The following is a 22,089-nucleotide window of genomic DNA, read 5'->3' as shown; positions in this document are numbered from 1 at the left end:
CACAAATGAAGCTTAACTCACAAATTTTGATTTAATCATTACGAATCGAAATTTTACAAAATTTCAATATAGGCTTTAAAAATCATGCTAATCACAGATATGAAGTCAATTTTGGGTTATCGCGCCTCTAAGGCTATCAATTTTCCGCTCAAAGTGGTGTTTGTAACAAATATTTCTATCAAGTTCCAAAATCACAAAATTCACATACTTAAACTTGCAAATTCATATCAAACACATAATCTCATGCATAATTAAACGTAATACAGGTTGGCTTATCACACCCCATTTGAAAAATTGGAAATCAATTACAAGTTCATAATCCCAACACACCTAAAAAAAGGGTTAGCTAGTGCAACTACAGAGGCCATGAAGTTTTACTTTCTGTAATTGTAATCCTTTTCTATTGTATATTTCACAAAATCTAGGTTCCATCAGTTTAAAAACAAAATAGAAGCTTTATAACAAGAAAACAAAAAGATATTAAAAAAAAAATTAAACAAAAAAAAGGGGAGGGAGGGGGGGGGGGGGGGAAGAAAGCTGTAGTTTTTGAAATACTAGTAATATCTTGAGGTCAAGAAGGCAGGACCACCCAGATGCCATTTGTTGGAAATGAACGTCTGCTTGATCATTCCAAGGTAGTCCCTTGAAAGAAACTTGTCCACTGTTGTGGTGGACCAGATACTGGATTACAAACAAATCCGGAGATGGGTTAATAGAGAGTATTTTATGACCTGCTGGAGCTTGGAAAGGTGTTGGGGTTTGCAGGAGGGTTGGCGGCAAGATTAGCTTTCTGTTGCTGGAGGACATATATCTGTTCGAGCCCTTGCTGATGGATACTCGACAATGTGTCTAGTTCCTTCATTGACAGGTCTTCCAAGCCAACACCATACAGAGGAGCATGTTGTGACATCTCCTCTCTAAGGGAAACCTCAAGAGAATGGATATGTTTCTGCATAACACAGGCATCATTTAATCAAGGCACAATTTATTTCGATACAGAAATAATCATAATCATACGCATAACACCACGTGCATCGGTTTGTTGGTTTGCCCCTACTGAATCATGGCTCTTTGCCATAGTATACAGCAATCATGGCTCTTTGCCAAACTATATTGCAAAAATGCTGTCCTAAATTGTGCTCCAGACCATGAAAAAAATTGTTTCTCATATTTTGGGGTGCAAGCACCCTATTCTCCAAAGAAGAAAGAATTATCATTTGATTTCAGTTATAGATGATTAATTATCCAATGGGTAGTTTCCACCATTTTGAGGATCACTTGGAGTTACTTTGAACAACAATTAAATTTACAGATTGGAAGAAAAGAATTTATATTCGACTTCTGAGTATAAATGAAGAACTAGAAAATCTATAGTTTCTACCATTTGGTGATGACTTAGAAGTTCCTCTGAAGATCAAATATATGTACACATTGGAAAACAACTCGTACAAGAGTACGCCATGTGAATTGCAAAGAAAGATAGTTCATGATCCTGGGGCATGCTCGCAACTATGTGCATGATGTAAGAAAACCAAATACATGTTAAGAGAAGATCCAACAATTTTTATTATATTCTCCACTTACACATTAAGGAAGAGGTCATGTCACATTCCATGTGTGTTGCAAGCAAACCAAGGCCTCAACTCTCAATGGCTTTAGATCTCCAAAACAGGTTATTATGGCAAAAAAAGAGATGAGGGAGAAGAAACCCAAGGCATGATGTTAGTCACATAGAAAAGTTCTTTAGGAGAAGTGCTGTTATGTAATTATAGCATTATAAGACGGACACAAATCACATAGTTTTGTGATGCTGCAACTTTTTCGATATGATAAATGAAGGGTTTTGATTTTTGAGAGAGATCTCAGCAGGATTTGGATTGAATAAAGAGGCAACAAAACTGTATCTTGTGGTATGTTGCATGAACCTTTTTCTGTTCATTTTTCACTAGAAAATTCAGATGAAAAAGAATAAAAAGAAAAGAAAAGAAGACATGGACAAGAAAAGATATGGAAGAATCTATGGCACCAAAGTCATTCATGCTATCAGAAAAGCAGAAGCAAATATGAACCGCCCAAAAAGAACAAAAAAAGTGGCATTGTTCCAACTTCCAGTAAACAGCTGCTTTATAACTTAAATAAATGTAAACCGTCTCATCCCTACTGAAGAACTATCTGAATGGTTGTCCCATTGTTAAAGAGGAAGAATTCATTGGCCAGCTTGTCTGTTGCATATAGTGGCACGGTGGCACCACATTCTACTAAGCCTTAAGCCTTAAGCCTTAAGCTATAACGTTCCATGGGCCATATGCCTAATTTAGTATATGATTAGGGCAATTTTCTAGTGCTTTTACCCCTCAGGATCCAATTTTCTAGAGAAAACTTTCTGCAGGTCTTTCCTAGAATCTCCTCTATCATAAGGAACATGAGGATGTTTTCAGCATGTTGGCAATTAAAAGACGTCAACCCTGTTTTTTCATACGTACATTGCTTTTATTTCAGTAAAGTGATATAATTTTACCAGCAGGAAAAGGAAAAGATAGAATAATGATTACACAAAAAGGGGAGCTTGTTCAATTGTGGACCGCAACCAGCAGCAGCTTCAATTAACCTGTAAAAGTATTGATGAAATTGAGAGAAGATACCAACCTGCCAGGCACCAAGTTTTTCTTCCATCCCACCGATGTACATTTCACATTGTTTAATCTTTTCTTCCTTGTCCAGCTTCTCTTGTTCAAGTTGCCCAACTGTTGCTTTCAATTGCCTGACCTCATCCTCAAATGAATGTTTATTGTCCTGTAGAATCCGGTTATCTCTATAATAGTGTTTCAATATCTCATCAGATTTCTTCCTTGCAGCCTCTGCAATCTTCAGCCTTTCAGCAAGAGAATTCTTCTCTTTTACAAGTATCTGTGTTCAAACATAGAAATCTTAAGAAATATATTAAACCCGTTAAAACTAACTCCTGTTCAGTGCACAAAGTTGGGTACAGCAATTGCATACATGATATCAAAAATGAAAACTATAGATGGCTCCAAATAATAAACCCAACACACATGTGCCTCGCTTCATAGAATTAAGAATATGAAACTTTCTTCATAATGTCGAGGATTTTTGTGCATGCTTTAGTGACTGTTTACATATCAAATATGACAGACTATGATCCCTAGAGGCATATATAATATGTGTAATCAATTTTCGAAGTAACCATCTTAAAAGATATGTAACCAAAGAATAGGGGGGAAGAAAAGATTCCCTTCATATGTGTTCCAGGCCAAAATAATAGCTCACAAGAGCACATTTTAGATAGCACTCTGAAGTTATGAACATGAAGCCATACTATACCTTCAAATCATCACTACTCCGGGACTTCAGTTGAGAAAGTTGTGTCTCCAAATTATGAAGACGATCCTTGTACACTTTATTCTCTTTGGATAGCTTCATAATCTCATCGTTCTGCTCCGATTGAAACCATTCAAACTGACTCTCCATTTCTTGCATTCGTTTAGAGAGTTCCTTCTTTTGCGTAGCAAAACGATCTATCTCAAGCTTCAATTCAGACTGCCAATTTCATGGAAAAACTCAAAATCAGAACATATGATGGCATTTCAGGAGCCAAAATCAGTAGTGAGAAGTGATTGTGTACCTTATAATTGTTGGTAGTGGCCTCAGATTCACATAACCTTTCCAACAAAATAGCCTTTTCTCTAACCATATCGGCATGTTCAGCATGTCTTTCTTCTTGTATACGCAAATTGTGGTCCTCACTAGCAGACAACTGATGCCTAAGAGTTGCACAATCAGCATTGGCAGCCTTGGCGACCTCCCTCATCATGTTTAGAATTGCTCCAGCTAGAACCTGTTCCTTGTTAACCAAGAAAAGCAAAGTATTGAAATCTTTATCTGCTTGATGACCATTTTCTATGAGGTTTATGGCACGATCAATTAGCCCTTTAAGCATTCTCTTGTAATTACTCTCATCGGCAAACAATCTAAACAACGTAGCATAAAGCATCTGTGAAAATTGTTGCACTCTGGAGTGATTAGAGAGAGAGAATCTTTCAGCAAGACCAAGAGGTAAGGCAAAGTCGTCTTCTTCAACAGGAAATGGCTCAATTTTTCCACCCGGTACTTCATCTGTTTGCTGGTTTTTTCCAGCAGAAGACATTGGACCAATATTTAATCTTAGAGAATGGCGTCTTTCGAAGACCTTGGCCACCAATTGAACCACAATTGATCCTTGAGCAACAGCTCTCTCAAAAGTTTGGAAAGCTTCATTAGTGAGGGAAGGTACTGATAACATCTCTATCAAGATATAGATGTCAGAAAAATGACGACCTTCATCAAGAACCTGATCATCCATCATGTTCAACCTTCTTGTCAAAAGTTTATCTTCTCCACACAAGAAGGGCTCACCAGAGCTTGCTAAAAATTTGTCATCAAGTTCAAAACCAAAATCAATATCTCTCAACAAAGCCATGGCAATATCACTGCAACTACGTACAGTTTCGCTTAAGAAAATCAACACACAGGGTGATACCTCGACCCCCATGCTACACAGCATTGCATGAACTACTATGGCCTACAAAAGAAAGAAAACAGGACTTTTATACAAAAGGAAGCAATCAACTCAAACAGATTACTCACAAAATAATGCAACTTTTAACTTAGTTGTTGCTGGTGCGCACAGCTTCAGAAATATGCCGACAATGAGATGCAGCCTTGAATAAAAAGCCAATGATAGTTGCAAGTGCTCCATCATTGAACTTTTCCACCACTTTGGAAGTAACGAAAAAGACAAGTTCCCACACCTCACTGCTGAACTCCAATTGACTAATGGCATCAAAGACCTGAGGAAAAAAAAAAATTAATAATAATAATAAAAGAAGGTTCATACAGAACAATGACACCATAGATTAGTGCTTAAAATGGTATGACTTCCTTAAGTTTTCTATTACTTTGTTTTCTCTTCTCAGACACAGGTATTCTCCACATGGGAAAAACTTGCTTTTGTTGCATTGTTCCTCCATCTTAGACAATCACAGAGAATAAAGGAATCAAACTCTAGGTTAATCCTGTATAACTCAAATTCTAAAAGCACAAAAAAAGAATCTCCAGACATTGAATTGGAGGTTGTCTATAGCTTTTCATGCAATCCGTCTTTTGTCAAGCCCCCCATAAAATGTCCTCATGCTTTTTGCATTCGCCTATCAATTAGAAGAGAGATTGAAAATTGCCCCATCCACACTAATATCATGTCATGTGGAAGTTTTTTAATTGTACATATTCATTAAAGGAATCCGATGTCATGGACTCATGGCTACCAATCTCTGATATACTTGCAGTACGCATGCATGAGCAGAGCATCGTCAGGAGGTATCTAATGCAGCAGTGGGCTTGGCATAATATTTGGCCCACTACAAGTTAACAAGAAGTTTAAAAAACAGTTCTTACATCTAAGTTGATCATTGTTACATGTTTTCGAGGAATGATTTGGCTGCTTTGGAAACATTCAATTAAAAAAAAAAAGTTGTAGTTTGGCTCTTACGCATGTAGGAAAAGCAAGTCAAAGGACTACCATATGATGGCATTGGTATAAAAGAGCACTCTCAAAAGCCCATATGTCATGTGCAATCTGATGGAAATTTCATCATGACATTCTTTTGTCGCAGTATAGGCTTTTGATGTTTCCAGGAAGTAGTGCATAGAAATTTCATTTCCTAGACAGTAGCAAACAGCATCACTAGAATTCCCATTGCAAAATGGTTAACTATTTTTTTTCTTAAATTGCAGATAATGGTTCACTGATATTCAACGTTCATAACAAATTTATTATCTATAAATTAAACAAAAGAAAGATATATCTTACTCGTGCTTGGATTTCAGGGTCGGCATCTGGTTTAGTTAGTTGATCTAGAAGCACAGATGCAGCGAGTGGATTATCTGAATGATCAACGAGCTTGGGCACCAAAGTGACTAGGTCTGGCTGCAGGTGTTTTGGAGCTCTGTCCAGTGCACGAGAAATCTTATGTACAGATACAAGCCATTGATTTGGCCTTAAACCACCTTTTGGAATAGTACCATCAAGAGCCTTCAGAGAATTGATTATCATATCTAAGATTTCATCTGCCTGCTCAGGCCACTTGATCTGAATATAGATCAACAAATGAATACTTGAAGTCAAGAATTCAAATAGCCAAATACAATTATCTATAAAAACTTAAATAAACAAACCTTTAGATCTTGAATAGAATTGATCTTCAGAAGGGCTATAGCAGATAGTTCTGAAGGAGGTTGTGCAAGAATAGCTTTTTCGGGTATATCGGTTATCTCCTCCTCCAAGCCCTCAACTGCACACATGCTGCTACTTCCATCCACCCAAGAGGCCAAGGTCTCATATTTGGCGGATTGACCAGAATCTTCTGGTCCACTTTGCCTCAGAAATTGTCCTTCACTGGCCTCTCCATTGGTATGCCCAGAAGGTTTTAAACTTGAATCATAACAATCCACACTAGATCTGGTTTCTGAGTGTTGGCAACTTTCAACCATTATGTCTAGAAGTAGATCAATAATTGCCTGTTGGGAGATCTTAACCACAGTCCACAAATTCATTAGGAATGGTGGAGATTCAGCATGTCTATTAACATCACAACAAACCAACTTCTTCACTGCACTAAGCAAATCTTTTGCTTTAACAGGTTCACCAAGGTAAATGCAAAGCTTATTCATAGTATGACACATCCAATCAGCACCCATCCAAATTTTTTTTCTTATACAAGACTCTGAACAGGAATCTTGGTGCAAAGCAATGTCAAGGCCTGCTCTGAAAAGAATGCTTTCAAAGATGTCATCTTCAATTTCACTATTTACTTCGCTGAATTTGGAATGAGTAAATTCATCACGATCATTTGAAAATGCATTCTGACTATCATCCACATTTGAAGAAGGGTATGTCTACAACAGCAAAATTATAGACAAGTGGCACACATTAAATGTTTCTCAAAATGATCCAAATAATAATAAGAGTAATTACAATGAGAAGACCTATGGTCCTGTCACAACTACAACTTAGTGTTGCCAGTGTCTTACAATTCGATATTTTAGAGAGAAATCGATATGTATCATCAATACGTATTAAATGTCTCTTATGACACAGAATGTAATATACGATCCGTGATACATGGTACGATACATACAATACATGAATACTTAAATTTCTTTAGCAATTTTTGAAAAAAATAAATTTAACTTGTTTTTATGTAAATCAATATTACTATAAATTTTCATTAGCTTATTAAAAGAATATGTTTGAGATGACAATGGTGCTTTTCTTTTATTTATCTCTATCTTTTTAACAAATATCTACTTCTCTGGCCTGGCTTGAAGTATCTAGTGTTATTGATTTAGACCTGCTTACACTTGTTCAAGTTTCAAGTTCATTTTTGTTTTTATTTTTATTTTTTAGTTGAATAGCAACAAAATGGATTATATCAATCAAGTAAAGAGAAGTGAGGACAAGGAGTCCTCTTACAATGCAAAAGGAAAGAAAATCACTATCAAACATGTCAAAGAAAGAAAACTAAGACTGACAAACTGCTCCCCATTCTTCAGAAATCACAAAAATGGGGACCCCTATAATGGACGAGAAACATTTTCCCAAAAAGAAGCCAAATGATACGCTTTCTCCCGTAATGAATCCACTTCCGCCACCCCGTCTTCGAATATCCACAAATTTCTTTCTAACCAAATAATCCAAAAGATAGCATAGACAACACAATGCCACGAAGTTTTGGCTTTCTTGTTGCCACCAAAGCCCCGAAAATCAGCTAACAGCATATGCGTACATGCATCCGAAGCCATCCATAGTGAGCCACTCAGACAAAAAAGACGATGCCATAAATTCAAAGCCACTGGGCAATGTAGAAATAAATGATTCATCGATTCCTCATATCTCCTATACATGATGCACCATTGAGGACAAAGAAAGTAATTGGGTCTCCTATTTTGAAAATTACCATTGGTCATAATAATGCTTCCGCGAATGAAAGACCACATAAAAAGGTTCACTTTAAAAGGTACAAATGCTATCCAAATTGTTTTGTGGAATGGAAACAAAGGAACTCCATACTTATCAATGAGTTTAACATAAAAAGATTTGCACGAGAAAACACCAGAAGAATGAATGCTCCACACCCTTATATCACAAATGGAATAAGACAATGAAAGACCTTCCAACAAGGACAACAAAGATGCCAGTTCAGTAGATTCCCTATTCTTATGAAATTGAAATTCCATATATTTGTGCCAAATTAGTACATACCAAAAGCGACGGAAACATTATGAGAATGAGCAACTCTATATAAGAGTGGAAAAGCCCCTATCAATAGGAAGTTCACCCACCCAAATGCCCTCCCAAAAATGAATTGATTCCCCATTTCCTACTTTCAAAGAAAGAAACCTGGACATGAGTGGGAGGACACAAGAAATGGATTTCCATGGAGATCGACAAATACCCCTATTAACCACATTGGTATGGCTACTATTGATTTGAACTCCTTGCTTTTAATGATGGAATGCCATAAGGACTCACATTTGATGGGGAATCTCCATAACCACTTCATTAAAGGAGCAATGTTCCAAGCCACAATGTGATGTAGGACGATTAGGGACAGGGCTGTAAGGACTGTAAAATTGACTTTCTGTGTGTTTTTATGGTTGCTTAAAGCTGAAAATCAGTAGGAATTTTAGGATTTCAATTAATGAATGGAATGAACTAAGTTTAGGATTACTAAACCGCATGAAAGAGATCAAAACAGGGGCACTTTAGGAGCTGTGAACAGTAAACTAAAACAGAAAAGAGAAGAAGATAGGTCTAGGCATCGCACCTAAATTCCATAGGCATCACATCTAGGGTTAGAGGCAAACTAGAAGCGATCAAAGTTTTAGAGGCAAACTCACAGACAAACATCGAGATGATTTTCTACACATGATCATGGAAAGAGTTGATGCATTGGAAGCAAAAATATTTGAGATTGAAGCCTCCAGTCCTCAGAAAAGTAAACGTGCTGCGAATGGTTCTGAATCTCCTTCAACCAGTAAGCCAAAACCACTTGGAAAGGGTGTTGTGAAAGAAATTGATAGAGAAGATTCTGCTACTTTTCCACAGGATATCGCTAACCCTAATGCATTACGTCCCTTAGAGAGGCTACACACTTCTCTTTTGGATATAGCCAATGAAGTTGTTGTGTTTGGAAGATATGAGAAGCAAGATCCATATGACACAGCTGGAGATATAACAAAGAAAGTGCGTGTTGATGTTCCGGATTTTGATGGTAGAATTGACCCTCAAGTTTTTTTGGATTGGCTTATTGCATTGAAAAGGTACTTTGATTGGTTCGATATATCAGATGATCAGAAAGTTTGATTTGCCGTAATGAAGCTTATAGGTCAAGCCCAAATTTGGTGGTCTGCGATGGAACATGAACTCCGGATTGCAGGACAACCCATTGTTAATTGTGGGGAGATGGAACAACAAATGAAACAAAAGTACTTACCATATGACTATAAAGATGAACTCTTTGATCGGCTTACTAATCTCAGACAAGGAAACTTGATAGTGGTCGAGTACATGAATAAATTTGAGGAGCTAAAGATTCAATGTAGGGGTGTTGAAGATCGACGTCAAACTCTTTCTCGATTCAAATCAGGTTTAAGAGATGAAATTCGCAAGGCCATGGTGACTCATCGAGTCTTTACTGTTGATGAGGAATTTCAATTGGCACTTAAAATTGAGAAGAAGATAGATCTAGATATCTCACCTAGATTCCATAGATATCACACCCAGGGTTAGATTGCATCACACAATCCATAAGAACTTTTAAAAGTTTTGAAAATTCTCTAAAATATCAATTCTATTGAATTATAGGCATTACATGGCTTTATGTAGAACTAAGAGACTTCTTAAATCAACTAAAACCAAAAAAGGAAACTATTATAATATTCCAAAACCAATTTAAGCCAAATAAGAAAGATAAATAAAACTTAAATAACTTGACTCACAAGACAACCTATGGTCGACCCACACAACCCATATTAGGGAATTTCGCAAATGACCAAAATACTCCTAATCCAAAAATCCTAAAAAACATAAAAAATAATCATAAAATAAGACTCTAATAATATATAAGCATAATTATATAAGATTCCAATCAATTTCTCATTGAAATCATGCCAATGTCCAAATATCATCATTTTTCTGAAATTAGCCTTCGTTGAGCTTCTTATACTCTGCATCACAATGTTTCTTATGGCAAGGTCCCCTTTCCTTCTAGGAAGGGAAACTATTTTCTCACCCAATTCACTAAGTGATGCTTCTTCCACTCATTCCTACCTTCCCAAAGAAAATCCCTCATTAACTTTTCAATTTTCTTAGTAATCCTTACCATAACCTTGAACAAAGACAAGAAATAAATGGAGATACGACTCAATGCAAACTCGACCAAAGCCAATCTCCCCCCTCTAGATAATAAGGCTCTCTTATTTTTTACCAACCTTCTCAAGAACCGGACCCAGAAAGACTCCAATATAGGATCTCCCCCCCAACGGCAATCCCATATACTTTCTCAATGGGGCAGCCCAAAATTTCTTCCATCCTCTGCACTTGATCTTGTCACAAATTAATACCCACCACACCACTTTTATAAATATTCACCTTAAGCCTAAACACAATTTCAAAACTCCTCAGAATTGCTAAAAGATTAAAATTCTCAATTTCCTCCCTAGACAAGAAAAAGATAGCGTCATCCTCAAACTGTTAATGAGAAACACAAATCTTATCCCTCCCGAATACAAAACCCTCAACTACACCCTTCTCCCTAGAATTAATCATTCTCCCCATTACATCAACCACCAAAATTTAAAGTTTTCTACTATGGACAAGCTCTTTGAAAACTTAAAATTTGTAAATTAAATATTAAAACCAAAATGGTTAGTTAAGACGTTATTTCTTTGTTATAATCTCTTTTGTTCTCTTTCTCTTCTCTCTTCCACTCTAACCCTAACCCTAGTTTTTACATACTCTACATTCTAACTTCAAGTTTACCTAAGCAATAGACCTATGATCCTCCGTGTTTAAAGCATGTACGAATCTAGAAAATTTTTAAAAATAGTAAATCACGTTTGGATGTGTGTCCAATAGGTGGCGGGAAATGTCCAAAGAGTGGCATGTCCATGTCTAACACAACACACCACCTTCTTAACAGTGTCCATACTTCTTAGATCTATATAACCCGTTGAAACCACTCAAATTTGTTTCTATTGTGCACGCGTTTTAGCATTGGATTTCTCCATATTATCCATAGACATGTATGTCATTTCCCAAAAAATGTAGTAGCTCTTGTTGACACAAGGAGTAGGATTAATTAAGTTCAGATAAAGTCCTAGAGAACTTTAGGTGGACCAAATAAATAATAATTAAACTAAAAATAGCACGTGGTGGATGGTATAGTATGTGCAACATCTTGACAATCATCTTTTCTAGAGCCATTTATCAAGATATCAGCTTTGCCTCATAGAAGGTATGCCAAGTTAGAATGGAGCTCTACTACATATTTGGAGTAAAAGGACGACCCTTTTAAAAATGCAAAACTAACTAGGCCTAAGATCAAATGAAAAGAAAATTATGTACACATAAAAGAAAAAAGTATGTACACAAAAGAAAAAAGTAGCCGTCATGTACATATCATAGGAAACAAAAGATAAATATTGGAAGTCATATAGAAATTTCTAAACTTTTTAGTTCATCTAATTTTGACAAGTATGCAATCTTCAAGAATGCAGTAATAAAAAGGTAGAGGTGAGACATCTCATAAGACCAAGATGAAACACAGAGACAATATAAGCACCCCTTTTAATATAAGGAAATACACAAAAGAAATATTGTGTTCGCTTCCAAACATATGGCATTTCTTTCTATTGTTTTAGCTTTGTACATTATGCAACTTGCTTTTTTCATTCAAAAGATCCAATTGAAGTTTTAAAGAGAAATTCATTTGTCGTGGAATAGTATTTACAATTGGAGAATTTGGTCAAAACTCCCTCATAACAAAACTTTCATATATTAGGGACAAGCACATAAATTTTGCCTTGAAAATGACAACACACATGACTATTACCAAAATATCCTTAGTAACTAATTTCATATTTCCAACTTTAAAATAATAGAACTTTTGATCTTAATGTTGGTTTTTAATAAAAATATGTTTTTTAGAAGCCTCTCGTTCTATCAAACAAGATCCATGTTACTCATGAAATTCTTTTTATAAAAAAAAAAAAAAGTAAATTTTTTTACTGTCGAAACTAACGTCAACAGTAAAATTTTACTTGATTTCATAGTAAAAATTTACTCTGATTCATAGTAAATTTAAAGGTGAAATTTTAGCATTTAAAATAGTGAAATACCATCATTATCACTAAATACCATAATCACTATATTTATTATTGCCCCAAGTGGAAATGTTAAATAAAAAATCTATTAAAATATTGAAATGATAATACAAACATAGTAAAATTTTATTCTTAATTTAAAACAAAGTATCAACAAACAAAAGACAAATTACATATTATCATAGCAAACCGAAGTAAAATTTTACTGTCACTTTCAAACAGAGCATCAGCAAACAAAACATAAATCACATATTACAAGTGTAAACACCAAAGTAAAGTTAATCTAACAACAAACAAAAAACACCATTATTCAATCAGATTCAATAAAAAACAATCATAACAAATGAAATACATATAGTTCAATCTTCATTCTCACTTGAAAAAACATTCAATAATTATTCACTCTTTCATCCAAACAAACGAAACACACTTCCCTTCTACGGCTCAATCGCAAGCTTCAATCCAAACAGTCATCGAAATATAGCAAACAAGGTTCGAAATACAGTAATCATTGAAATTCTACGACTCAATTGTGTAACCATCTCTTGCAATCTTGTAGATATTTTCTACTTAGAACGTTGAAGACAATATATATAAATATTAGGGGTGTCACCAGTCGGTTCGGATCAGTTCTGCTATTAATCCGTCACCCAAACCGATCATTACAGGTAGAAGAATTGCACATCCAATTTCGACCAATAGGAAGTTCAAAATTGCATTCATCAGGCCTCATGGTTTGCCTGTCGGATTCGGTCAAGTTCTTGATTCCCATCAGCAGCTCATTTTCGTATATCTCACACAAACACATATACAAACAGATTTGAGAGAGATGAAGAAACTGAGAAGACTATTGTGGTGTGGTGTTGACATGCATAACTATTGGATCTAACCCAAAAGCATCAATGTAGAGAGATCTAGACGGGGCTTGTTGATAACCGAATAGATGTAGATGCAATAAACCATAAGGATTGAAGAGGGGTTGAGGGAGAGAGAGGGTTTGGCAAAAGGAGAGAGGAACTTCAAAGTTCCACCAAAAGAAAAGAAGAGTTAGCATACATAAACCTCTGTATATTAGTATATATATAACCCAAACATCATGTATATCATAACATATGCCATGTATGTATGATGATATATTTATAATCATGTAACATATTATATTATGTGTATGTAAACGTACTTATTAATCACATGTATCAATGCATAGAAAATATCAAATCTAAATGATTGTGTATTATAGGGTAGGGTTACTTTAAGGAGTCAAATGTACTTTAAAACTGTTTAGAATTGTAATTTTATGTATTTTTATTTGTAATGTTCAGGTTTTGAATGGAGGTGGACGATATAAAAACTAGTGTTGTTGAAGGTATTTCAACAAGTGATTTCAATTGTATTGAACTTGCGTTGCCTAATTTATTTTCTCAATTGAGGTTAAGATACAAACAAAAGAGTATTAAGGTTGATAAAATATTCCCCCCTTTGCGCACCCAATGCCAATAGGTTGGTCAGAGTAAATGTTTATGATTGGAGGTTAGATGGTAATGACAGTCTGCAGGCATGGTTTCTTTTCCCTGAGGATTGTCAGTGCGAGTTAGTCTATTATGAGAATGGTTATTGTTCAATTAAAGACAACTAGGTGCCGTGGATGGTGAAGTATCGACTTGAAATTCAAATATTAAAAGGGGGATTACGTATTGTAAAATGAAGGGATATCTGAAGTATTCTACAAGTGACATGCTAGAAGATTCACAAATGAAGGCCCCATCTATTGTTGTGTTACCTAAAAAATATACTAATGAAAATGTTGATGTTTGGCATTGTCCTCCAATGAAAGTCATTCCAATTCTGACACGGACTAAGTTTGTGGGTTTACCGGAAAGGCGAAGAGATTTGTTGTTAGGAGGTTTTGGGAGAAGTAGTTCAGTTATTCATGAACGCAAAGGTCGTTTGAATTTGTCTGAGATTGATGTACGCAGAAGTGGTGATGGAACTAGTGATATTGATCCTGGTCCATCGATTTCGGAGGTTGGTGTTAGCAAAGAAAAAGTTGATCGTAGAGAATCAGTTGTTATGAATCCAACAGAATTTTCTGATGTTTTACGAAATGTAATAATGAGTGTAAAAAATAGGAGTGTAAAAAATAGTGGTGTAAAAAATAGTGATGTAATAGTTGATGATAAGGGAAATATAGTAAGTAAATAAAAGTTTGAGTGGTTTCATAAATAAAATTAATAAAAATTTTCATTAATCATGACGGTGGTTACATTAACATCAAATCATTCTCTCATTTTTTGGGACATTGCATCTAACCAACTACTGTCCCCATTAGTTAATATAATACATGGAATTCCCCCTCTAATAGTGAGATCTGGATGAAATTTAAAAAATACATGGAAGTCTTTCTGGCAACCTACTAAATTCTTTATAAATTCAGTAGGGACTGTCGAGTATTTGATGTCATCTATGACGTTGTAGACAGCATCTTGATTGTAGTCCTTGAAGCTTATTCTGCTAGAGAAGTAATTGCCTCGTCCGAGGCTTTTGGTCCAGGTGGTTTTTCTTGTTCTTGAGGGTCCTTTAAGGTAGAGAGAGATTGGGCAGATGGGCCGCTGTTCTAGTTCCTGTTATCAGAGGAGGAGGAGAGTTCTTCGTCAATATATAAATTGGTGATATTATTTTTGTGTATCCCTAATCTAATCCAGTCGTCTTCCCTCCAAACGGAGAGATAGCAATTTTGACATAAATCGTATTGTACAAAATTTCGACTTACAAACAAAATATTATTTTCTGCCTATTTTTTTACTTCTTCATTTAAGAAAGGAAATGAATTAAAGGGGCTAGTATATGGGGGGCTCTCTCTTTTGTAATGATCCCTCGAAAATATTTTTAATTAGGGGTATTTTGTGACATAATCGGTGGGACATCTTTCTTTGCAGAGTGCAAAGAATTGTTCCTCCGTTTCTCCTTCTACAATTATTCCCCTCCAGAATTCGTCTCTGTTCTTCGAAGGACTTTTCCCCTTAGATGAAAATTCTCTCTATTCAACAAACTCACCCCCTTTCTGTATATACTGTCGACTTGCTGTTGGCAAGTGGAGTTCTTCTACATTTGGATGATAGATTCTGCCATTGGTTCCAGTGAGATCGAAAAATTTCGGGTTGGAGGTTTGGATCTTCTTCGTGCATTGAACCATGGCATGAAGGTGAGGGTTTCCATCTTCGTGGAGCTCCTTTGCGACAAGTATGTAGTATGACTGATAGGCTAGTTGGAGAAGGGAATGGAGGAGTTCTAAGAGTTGTTCTTTTGGGCATGGGCATTGTGGGTAGGTGAGGAAAACATTCTTGGCATAAAAACGGAAAGAGACTTGGCGAGACATTTTGTAATGGTAAATTGTAAACTCACACCAGCCGTACAAGGCCTCCCTATCAGTTAAAAAACTTGGTGTGAATGGTGTGACTGGGGGGGCGCTATATTAATATTACTAGCACCCCCCCCTCCCGCTGATCTGGGCCGTCCATTGTTGTACTACGTGTATGGATGTGGTTAAAATGAAGTTACACCCGGGCCCAGGTGTGAGTGGTGTGAGTACTTTTGATTCTTTTGCCAAATAGTGCTATACACGTGTCACTTTTCTAGTGGTTTGCGTGGTTGTAAAGTAAATATTCTTACAGACTGATAGACATAAAGCAAAGGCGGGAAAATAAATGTGTTTGAATTATTTTGAATGGAGTATCTTCGTCCTTATACGCGAGCCACTTTGGCTATTTATTTGGTACCAAAAAATATTTTATGGCAGAGAGGAATATGCTTTTACAGGTGGAATAGCTATTGTGGTGAAGTTGTTTGAAGCATTTATTGGAGTGTTTACTTGCATTTGAAATCTGAAACAAAAGGGTGAATAAAAGTCTAACAATTTTTTTGCGCCTTGTGCTACCTTCTTTGTGATTGGTACAGACTCAGAGTTTTAATGCTATCATTACACAAACCGCCAAGAGTTTTAATTGCTATTTGACTATTATTTCGGACGGTTTGGGTATATTCAATTTCCAAAGGATTAGAACCGTCCACCAATCGTAACATTGATGAATCTTGTCTACGGAATCCAAGCCGACCGTGGAGTGTTTTTGAAACCAACCACAACCATTCAGTTCGATTCTAATTTGTCAGCTTCATCAGGTGATTCGGTTTTTTGAACACCCCTAATAAAAATATATATGGAGAGAGAGAGAGAGAGAAAGAGAGAGATAGTTTATCACGTTGATGGTTGAAATGGCAAAAGAAGTAATGAAAGATAAAAAGGGCAAAATCATCTCAAATAAATAAAAAAAAAGAAAATATGTTTTTTCTGTCTTTAATCCATGATAAATAAATTTTAAAAGACTTTATACATTAAAAAAAATTCACTTGTCCTTCCTTTACAATCAACCTTCAGTTCAGTCCACTTCAGGCAACAACACATTGTGGTGGCTTTCACAAGTCATTCTTCTATATAAAATCTGCATTGTCATCTGCAAGTCATATGTCAATTTTCCATCCATTTATGTAATGGATCCTTATTGAAAGGTTCACATTGGTACAAATTGATAGTTTAAGGTGGCAAAGTGTAGCACTTTCTAGTTGAGAGGTGAAAAATGATACTGAGTGACGGTTGGGTTAAAATGTAATTTACCCTTAATTAACGAACTTGTATAGACATTTGCATACGCTTTAGTTTTTGTTTCCAAACATTTCTGTACATATCTAAAAAAATTATTCAGTGTGTTTGGTTTAAGTTTTTTGAATTAAGTTTTTTAAAAACTGACTTTTTTGATTTTCATGTTTTTTTGTTCTTAGTGAATATTTTTTAAATTTTAAACATTTTTTTTACTTTTTTAGATGTACATTACTCAAATGTATCTAAAAAGTAAAAAAATTGTGAAAAAATATTTTAAAAAATTAATAAATAAATAAAAATACAAAAAATGTACTGAATTCTTGTATTTTTTTTTGTATTTTTGGTATTTAGTGAATTTTTAAAAGATTTTTTTTACATTTTTTTTACTTTTTAGGTGTATTTGTGTTAGGTGTGTCTAAAAAGTAAAAAAATTGCTTAAAATATTAAAAAAATTCAGTAAAAACAAAAAAACACGGAAAATAAAAAAGTAAAATTTTCTGAAAAGTATTTTTTGAAAAGTGGAAACAAGCAAGATGATTGTTTTCCTTAAGTTTCCAAAATGCTTTCATTTCTAAGCTATCCAAAACACCCTAAATAAATGAAATTTTGATGCTTCAGTAGATGGCAAAGCAAGACAGAGTTTACAGTGTGACTTTATAACTCAATACAAATGATGCATGGCATTGGGTTTTGTCAATGAATTGTCATAAATAGCATGCACAGAAGACCAATTACTGATAAATTTCAAATGCGTGAAATATTCAAAGACATAGCAAACATCAAGCATACTAACCCCTGGTTCTGAAAACTCAAGCGACGGGCAATGATCGAGAATCTGACACAAGATAGCAACTGATTCATGAGCAAGATATCCAGCATCTGCGTCCACCATGTCTGAAACTTTCATGAACTGGATAACAGAATTATTATTTGACTTTGTACAGAAAGTAGTCTCCTTCCACATACTTTTGGCATGGTTCTTTTGATTTGCCAAAGACATCTTGTAACTAACCAAAAAGTTCTTATCAGAGTCACTTGTGACTGATGGATTACACTCCAGAAATGCACATATGCTGTCTAATGACTTGCAGACCCCTGCATTATTATCACGCAACAAGAAAAAAAAGAAAAAAAGAAGGGGCCCATAGTGAGAAAACCATCAAATAAATGAGAGAGTCAAAAACAACTTAAATAATCTAACCACCCATTAACTCACCAATCTGAAGCTGAAATCCACCTACTTCAAAAGCTGGACTAACTATTTTCCTGGTTTCTAATATGTCAATGAAAGACATGAAGTTATGCATCATCCATAGGACTAACTCGCCTTCCCCTGATAGATGATCAACTGGAAAACCAGCATTCCTCAACTCTGTGTTACCCTTTAAAAATGTCTCCTTTAAAAGAAGAACCTCTGCACAAAAGTGAATTGTATCGCCAACAACAAACCCGGAGTCTTGATCAAAGAGACTATTCAGAGTCAAAAATTCACACCAGCCCAATTCTTTTGTAGCATTGGAGAAACGGTCCAGTGAGTCCTTACTAACAGATTTATCCATGCTCCTCTGGTTCTTGACAGACAACCGATAAGATACAAAACAACTCCAGTCAGGGGAACTATTCTGGTTATCAACTTGGAGATAAAATGAAAAGTGACTTGGCGGTTGAGATAACCCTGGTGTGCAATCAAGCATAAGCATGAAATCCCATCAGTTCTCTTGCAGTTTAAAAGTCTTAAATATTAAAACACACCACAGGTTCCGATTAAAACCAGTATCAAACAATAGTGTTGACTCTGACAAAACACTCTAATCATTCAGATAACTGATGATATATATGCGATTCCTATAGCAAAAGTATTTAAATTACATCCTCTATGATTCAATAATTTTAACTTAAATGATTTAATAGTTTGTACATAATTCAAGAATGTCCAACATATTGCCAGTAATTATCATGTTCTTTGATTGATTCCAAGCCATTCATGATAGAGGTAGAATGACAACATCCGTTTCTTCCTTCTAACATGTATTGCTTTTTACACTGATCAAATTCATTTCAAAATCTTTCCACCTTATCAAGCAAGTATTACAATAATGTATCCCAAGATTCCATTAGAAATAGGACAATATACAAATTAAGTTACATTTTATTTATTAATTATTACCTCTAGGATAAACCCCCAGATGAAAATCCTGATTTCCAATCTGAAACCTCCTGCTGTTAACAGCTAGACCCACGATCTTCCTCTTCTTCATAATATCCTTCAACCTTGTGAAATTCTTAATTTTCCAAACAAATCCTCCCTGATACCAATCAGGTTTATTAGGCATAATAGAATTTTTAACCGCAGGAGTCCTGGTAATCTTAAGGCATCCACTAGATTCCTTAATCGCTTGGAATGACACACTGAACACAGCAGTATCGTCAAGAAGAAAACCGTTGTCCAACCCAATAAACTTCGACATTTTCATATAATTACACCAGCCAATATACGTAGTGTCCTCGAAATTGACGCCTGTGCCAAACCGCCCATGTAAGTCCCTATGAATGCTCTTGGAACCTGATTTATGATTCAACACTGACATTCTAAACATGCACCAACAGCTCCTATATTCAAAACCAGTCAAATTCTCCATCTCTTTACTATCCAAACAAAGATACAAATACTCAACCTTATCGGCCACATACCCATGAACAGAAATCCGAAGATTACATTCCTCCACCGGGAACGAAGGGCTCAATAGCTTATGAGTCTTAATCATTTCCCTAAACAAACCAAAATTCTTTATAGTCCAAGTGAATTGCCCACTACTAACACTTACACTCGAGGATGCCAACTTTGATTCATTGGTATCCGGTACAAACGAGGTTGATTCATTCAAAACTCGAATATCAGCGAGAATGAAGAGAAAATTGTTGGAGATAAACCCTAATTGGGGATCGAGGACCGTTGAAGAGAGAGTGAAGTCAGACCAACCATGAGACTTCCTCTTAGAAGTGAATCGACAGTAGGAATCTCTATGCAGAGACTTGGATTCATCGAGAGAGTTGAGAATAGAGAGTTTGTAGTAAGTGAAACAACCCAATTTGGAAGTGCGAGGAGGGTCGATAAGATGAAGGTAGAGAGAGAGAGAACCAGGTAGAGCATCAGAATGGCCTCTAGGGTACACCACAAGACGACAATCGATACCTGATGTTCCGACTTCCAAGTAAGGACTATACACTGCCTTTGATTTCGTTCTTTCCAAGTTCGGGATCGTCCATTTGCACACCACCGAGTAGTCCGTACGCCGATCCACGGAGACTCGTTCTTCGCCGGACATGGCGGATGAAGACGGCGGTGGTGCTGGGTAGGTGGATTCCGGCGACGCCGATGGTGACGGCGGCGGTGGTGGTGCTTGAAGTTTACGCCCCATTTCCAAATGTTGTGAATGAATATGAAATGATTTCAAGAGCGAGGATTTGGCTTGGCTTGGCTTGGCTTGGATTGGTTTTGTTTTGTTTTCTCTCTCTATATAGATAGATATACTTATACAGACATAAATGCTTTAAGAGAGAGAAAGTGGTGGTCGAGCAAGCTGCTTTTTGAATCTCCCGCGATAACAAGTGTCACAGTTTTGCATTCGTAGTTGGATAAATTACACACTGTCTCTAAAATATTAGCCAATTTTCAATTTGACCCTTGCAATTTATTTTATTTTATTTTTTTGTCCAATTTGGTCTGTATGTTCTGTTTGGCAAAGGTTGAAATATTCACATCTATTTTAATTTTTTTTTGTATTTTGTGATTTTTTTTAGATTTATGTCAAATGCCTTTTTCTTTTAAGTAATTCTATTCTAGAATGATCTATAAAGTTAAAATTAATAAACCCAAAAAAAGCCCCTCCAAGAAAATAATACTTCTTTAATTGGCTTTTTTTAAACACAATTTCTATTTCTATAAAAAAAAAAAATTGGATCTTCTAATCTAATATAACCTAAAAGTTATTATTATTATTTTTTAAATTAAAACTATTTACTAAAATGAAGAAAATATCAAAAAAATTGTTAAAAAATACTTGTCAAACTATCCCTTAAAGTATGTAATACTCAACTTGACACAATAACCAATGTCTATATAAAATAAAATAAAATAAAAAAATTGACAAAAAAAAATGTCATGTGATGCACCCAGGATTGCATGGTATTTTTATTAATTTGAACTCAAGGGCAATTTACATATGTAGTTCATGTACTTCATTCCTTGCAGCAATTCATTGATTTGGCTATTGAAAATTGTGTTAATAAATTTTTAATTACATATTAATTTGGTTCAATTAATAACTAGCGTTAAATTTCTTGGCAAAAAAATAAAAAATAAAAAAAAATAGTCATGTGTGCCTCATGTAATTTATTTCTAAGCACAGAGTGGAAAATTCACTGCAACTACTCATCTCTCTCTTCTCTGACAATTCACATTTGTCACAAACCATACACTGCCACCTTCTTCCTTCTTCTTTCGCCCCCCGCTCACCATGTTGACACTCCATGTTGACACCCTGATCTCTTTCTGGTTTGCTAAATGTCAAACATACTACTATATTTTGACAAATAGTATCCATTCAAGACTATGAAGGCAATAATTCATGTTGAAGGATTTGGAATGCATTTAGGGCTTGGTTGATTAGATAAATTATAACATAAGATTGAGATTATTAATTTATGAAACTCGCATTTCAATATTTGGTTGTAATCTCAACCTTAGAGATGCTTGAAGTTGTTAGAGTTGTTGCGTTGCTATTTTCGTGCCAAAATTATGGTTTTTTTATTATTCGTTTCGAGGTCCTATTTTCACCTAAAAATAGTTGGAATTTGAAAATGTCTATTTCATACGAAATTGTATCCCTTGGAATTATCTTTCCAAGGTTGCTTGATTCGCCTCAAACCAATGTCAGATGAGAAAGATATACCCAAAATACGAAAATCTATCTGATATGCACCCGTACATCCTT

At 35.4% G+C, this 22,089-nt stretch overlaps 1 protein-coding gene across 2 annotated transcripts; it reads right to left on the bottom strand.

The window, feature by feature from the left end:
* Positions 1-362: 362 nt before the first annotated feature.
* Positions 363-21,046, bottom strand: LOC114290071 (uncharacterized). 2 transcript variants are annotated; one of them, XM_082903423.1, is made up of 10 exons: positions 19,263-21,046; positions 18,312-18,770; positions 17,889-18,190; positions 6,232-6,951; positions 5,867-6,145; positions 4,686-4,847; positions 3,644-4,579; positions 3,343-3,558; positions 2,647-2,907; positions 363-949 (listed from the first exon to the last, which is right to left on the bottom strand). In XM_082903423.1, the coding sequence occupies exons 1-10, from the start codon at positions 20,512-20,514 to the stop codon at positions 725-727; spliced, it is 4,812 nt and encodes a 1,603-aa protein (XP_082759549.1). In that variant the 5' UTR covers positions 20,515-21,046; the 3' UTR covers positions 363-724. The 2 variants fall into 2 exon arrangements, with proteins under 2 accessions (XP_082759549.1, XP_082759550.1); XM_082903424.1 differs by having other exon boundaries at positions 4,809-4,847.
* Between the last annotated feature and the right edge of the window lie 1,043 nt (positions 21,047-22,089).

Source organism: Camellia sinensis, chromosome 13 (assembly GCF_055761805.1).
Source record: "Camellia sinensis isolate YWXY chromosome 13, ASM5576180v1, whole genome shotgun sequence".
NCBI classification, from domain to species: Eukaryota; Viridiplantae; Streptophyta; class Magnoliopsida; order Ericales; family Theaceae; genus Camellia; species Camellia sinensis.
The sequence above is the reverse complement of the archived record's forward strand: the minus strand, read 5'-3'. Positions and strand labels throughout refer to the sequence as shown.

Excerpts from the sequence above, each read along its gene's own strand:
- LOC114290071 (XM_082903423.1), bottom strand. The coding sequence starts at position 20,514 with ATGGGGCGTAAACTTCAAGCACCACCACCGCCGCCGTCACCATCGGCG. Across the intron at positions 6,952-17,888 it reads TTGAGTTTTCAGAACCAGGG|ACATACCCTTCTTCAAATGT; the intron begins GTTAGTATGCTT and ends TTGCTGTTGTAG. Across the intron at positions 950-2,646 it reads AAAAACTTGGTGCCTGGCAG|AAACATATCCATTCTCTTGA; the intron begins GTTGGTATCTTC and ends TGTGTTATGCAG.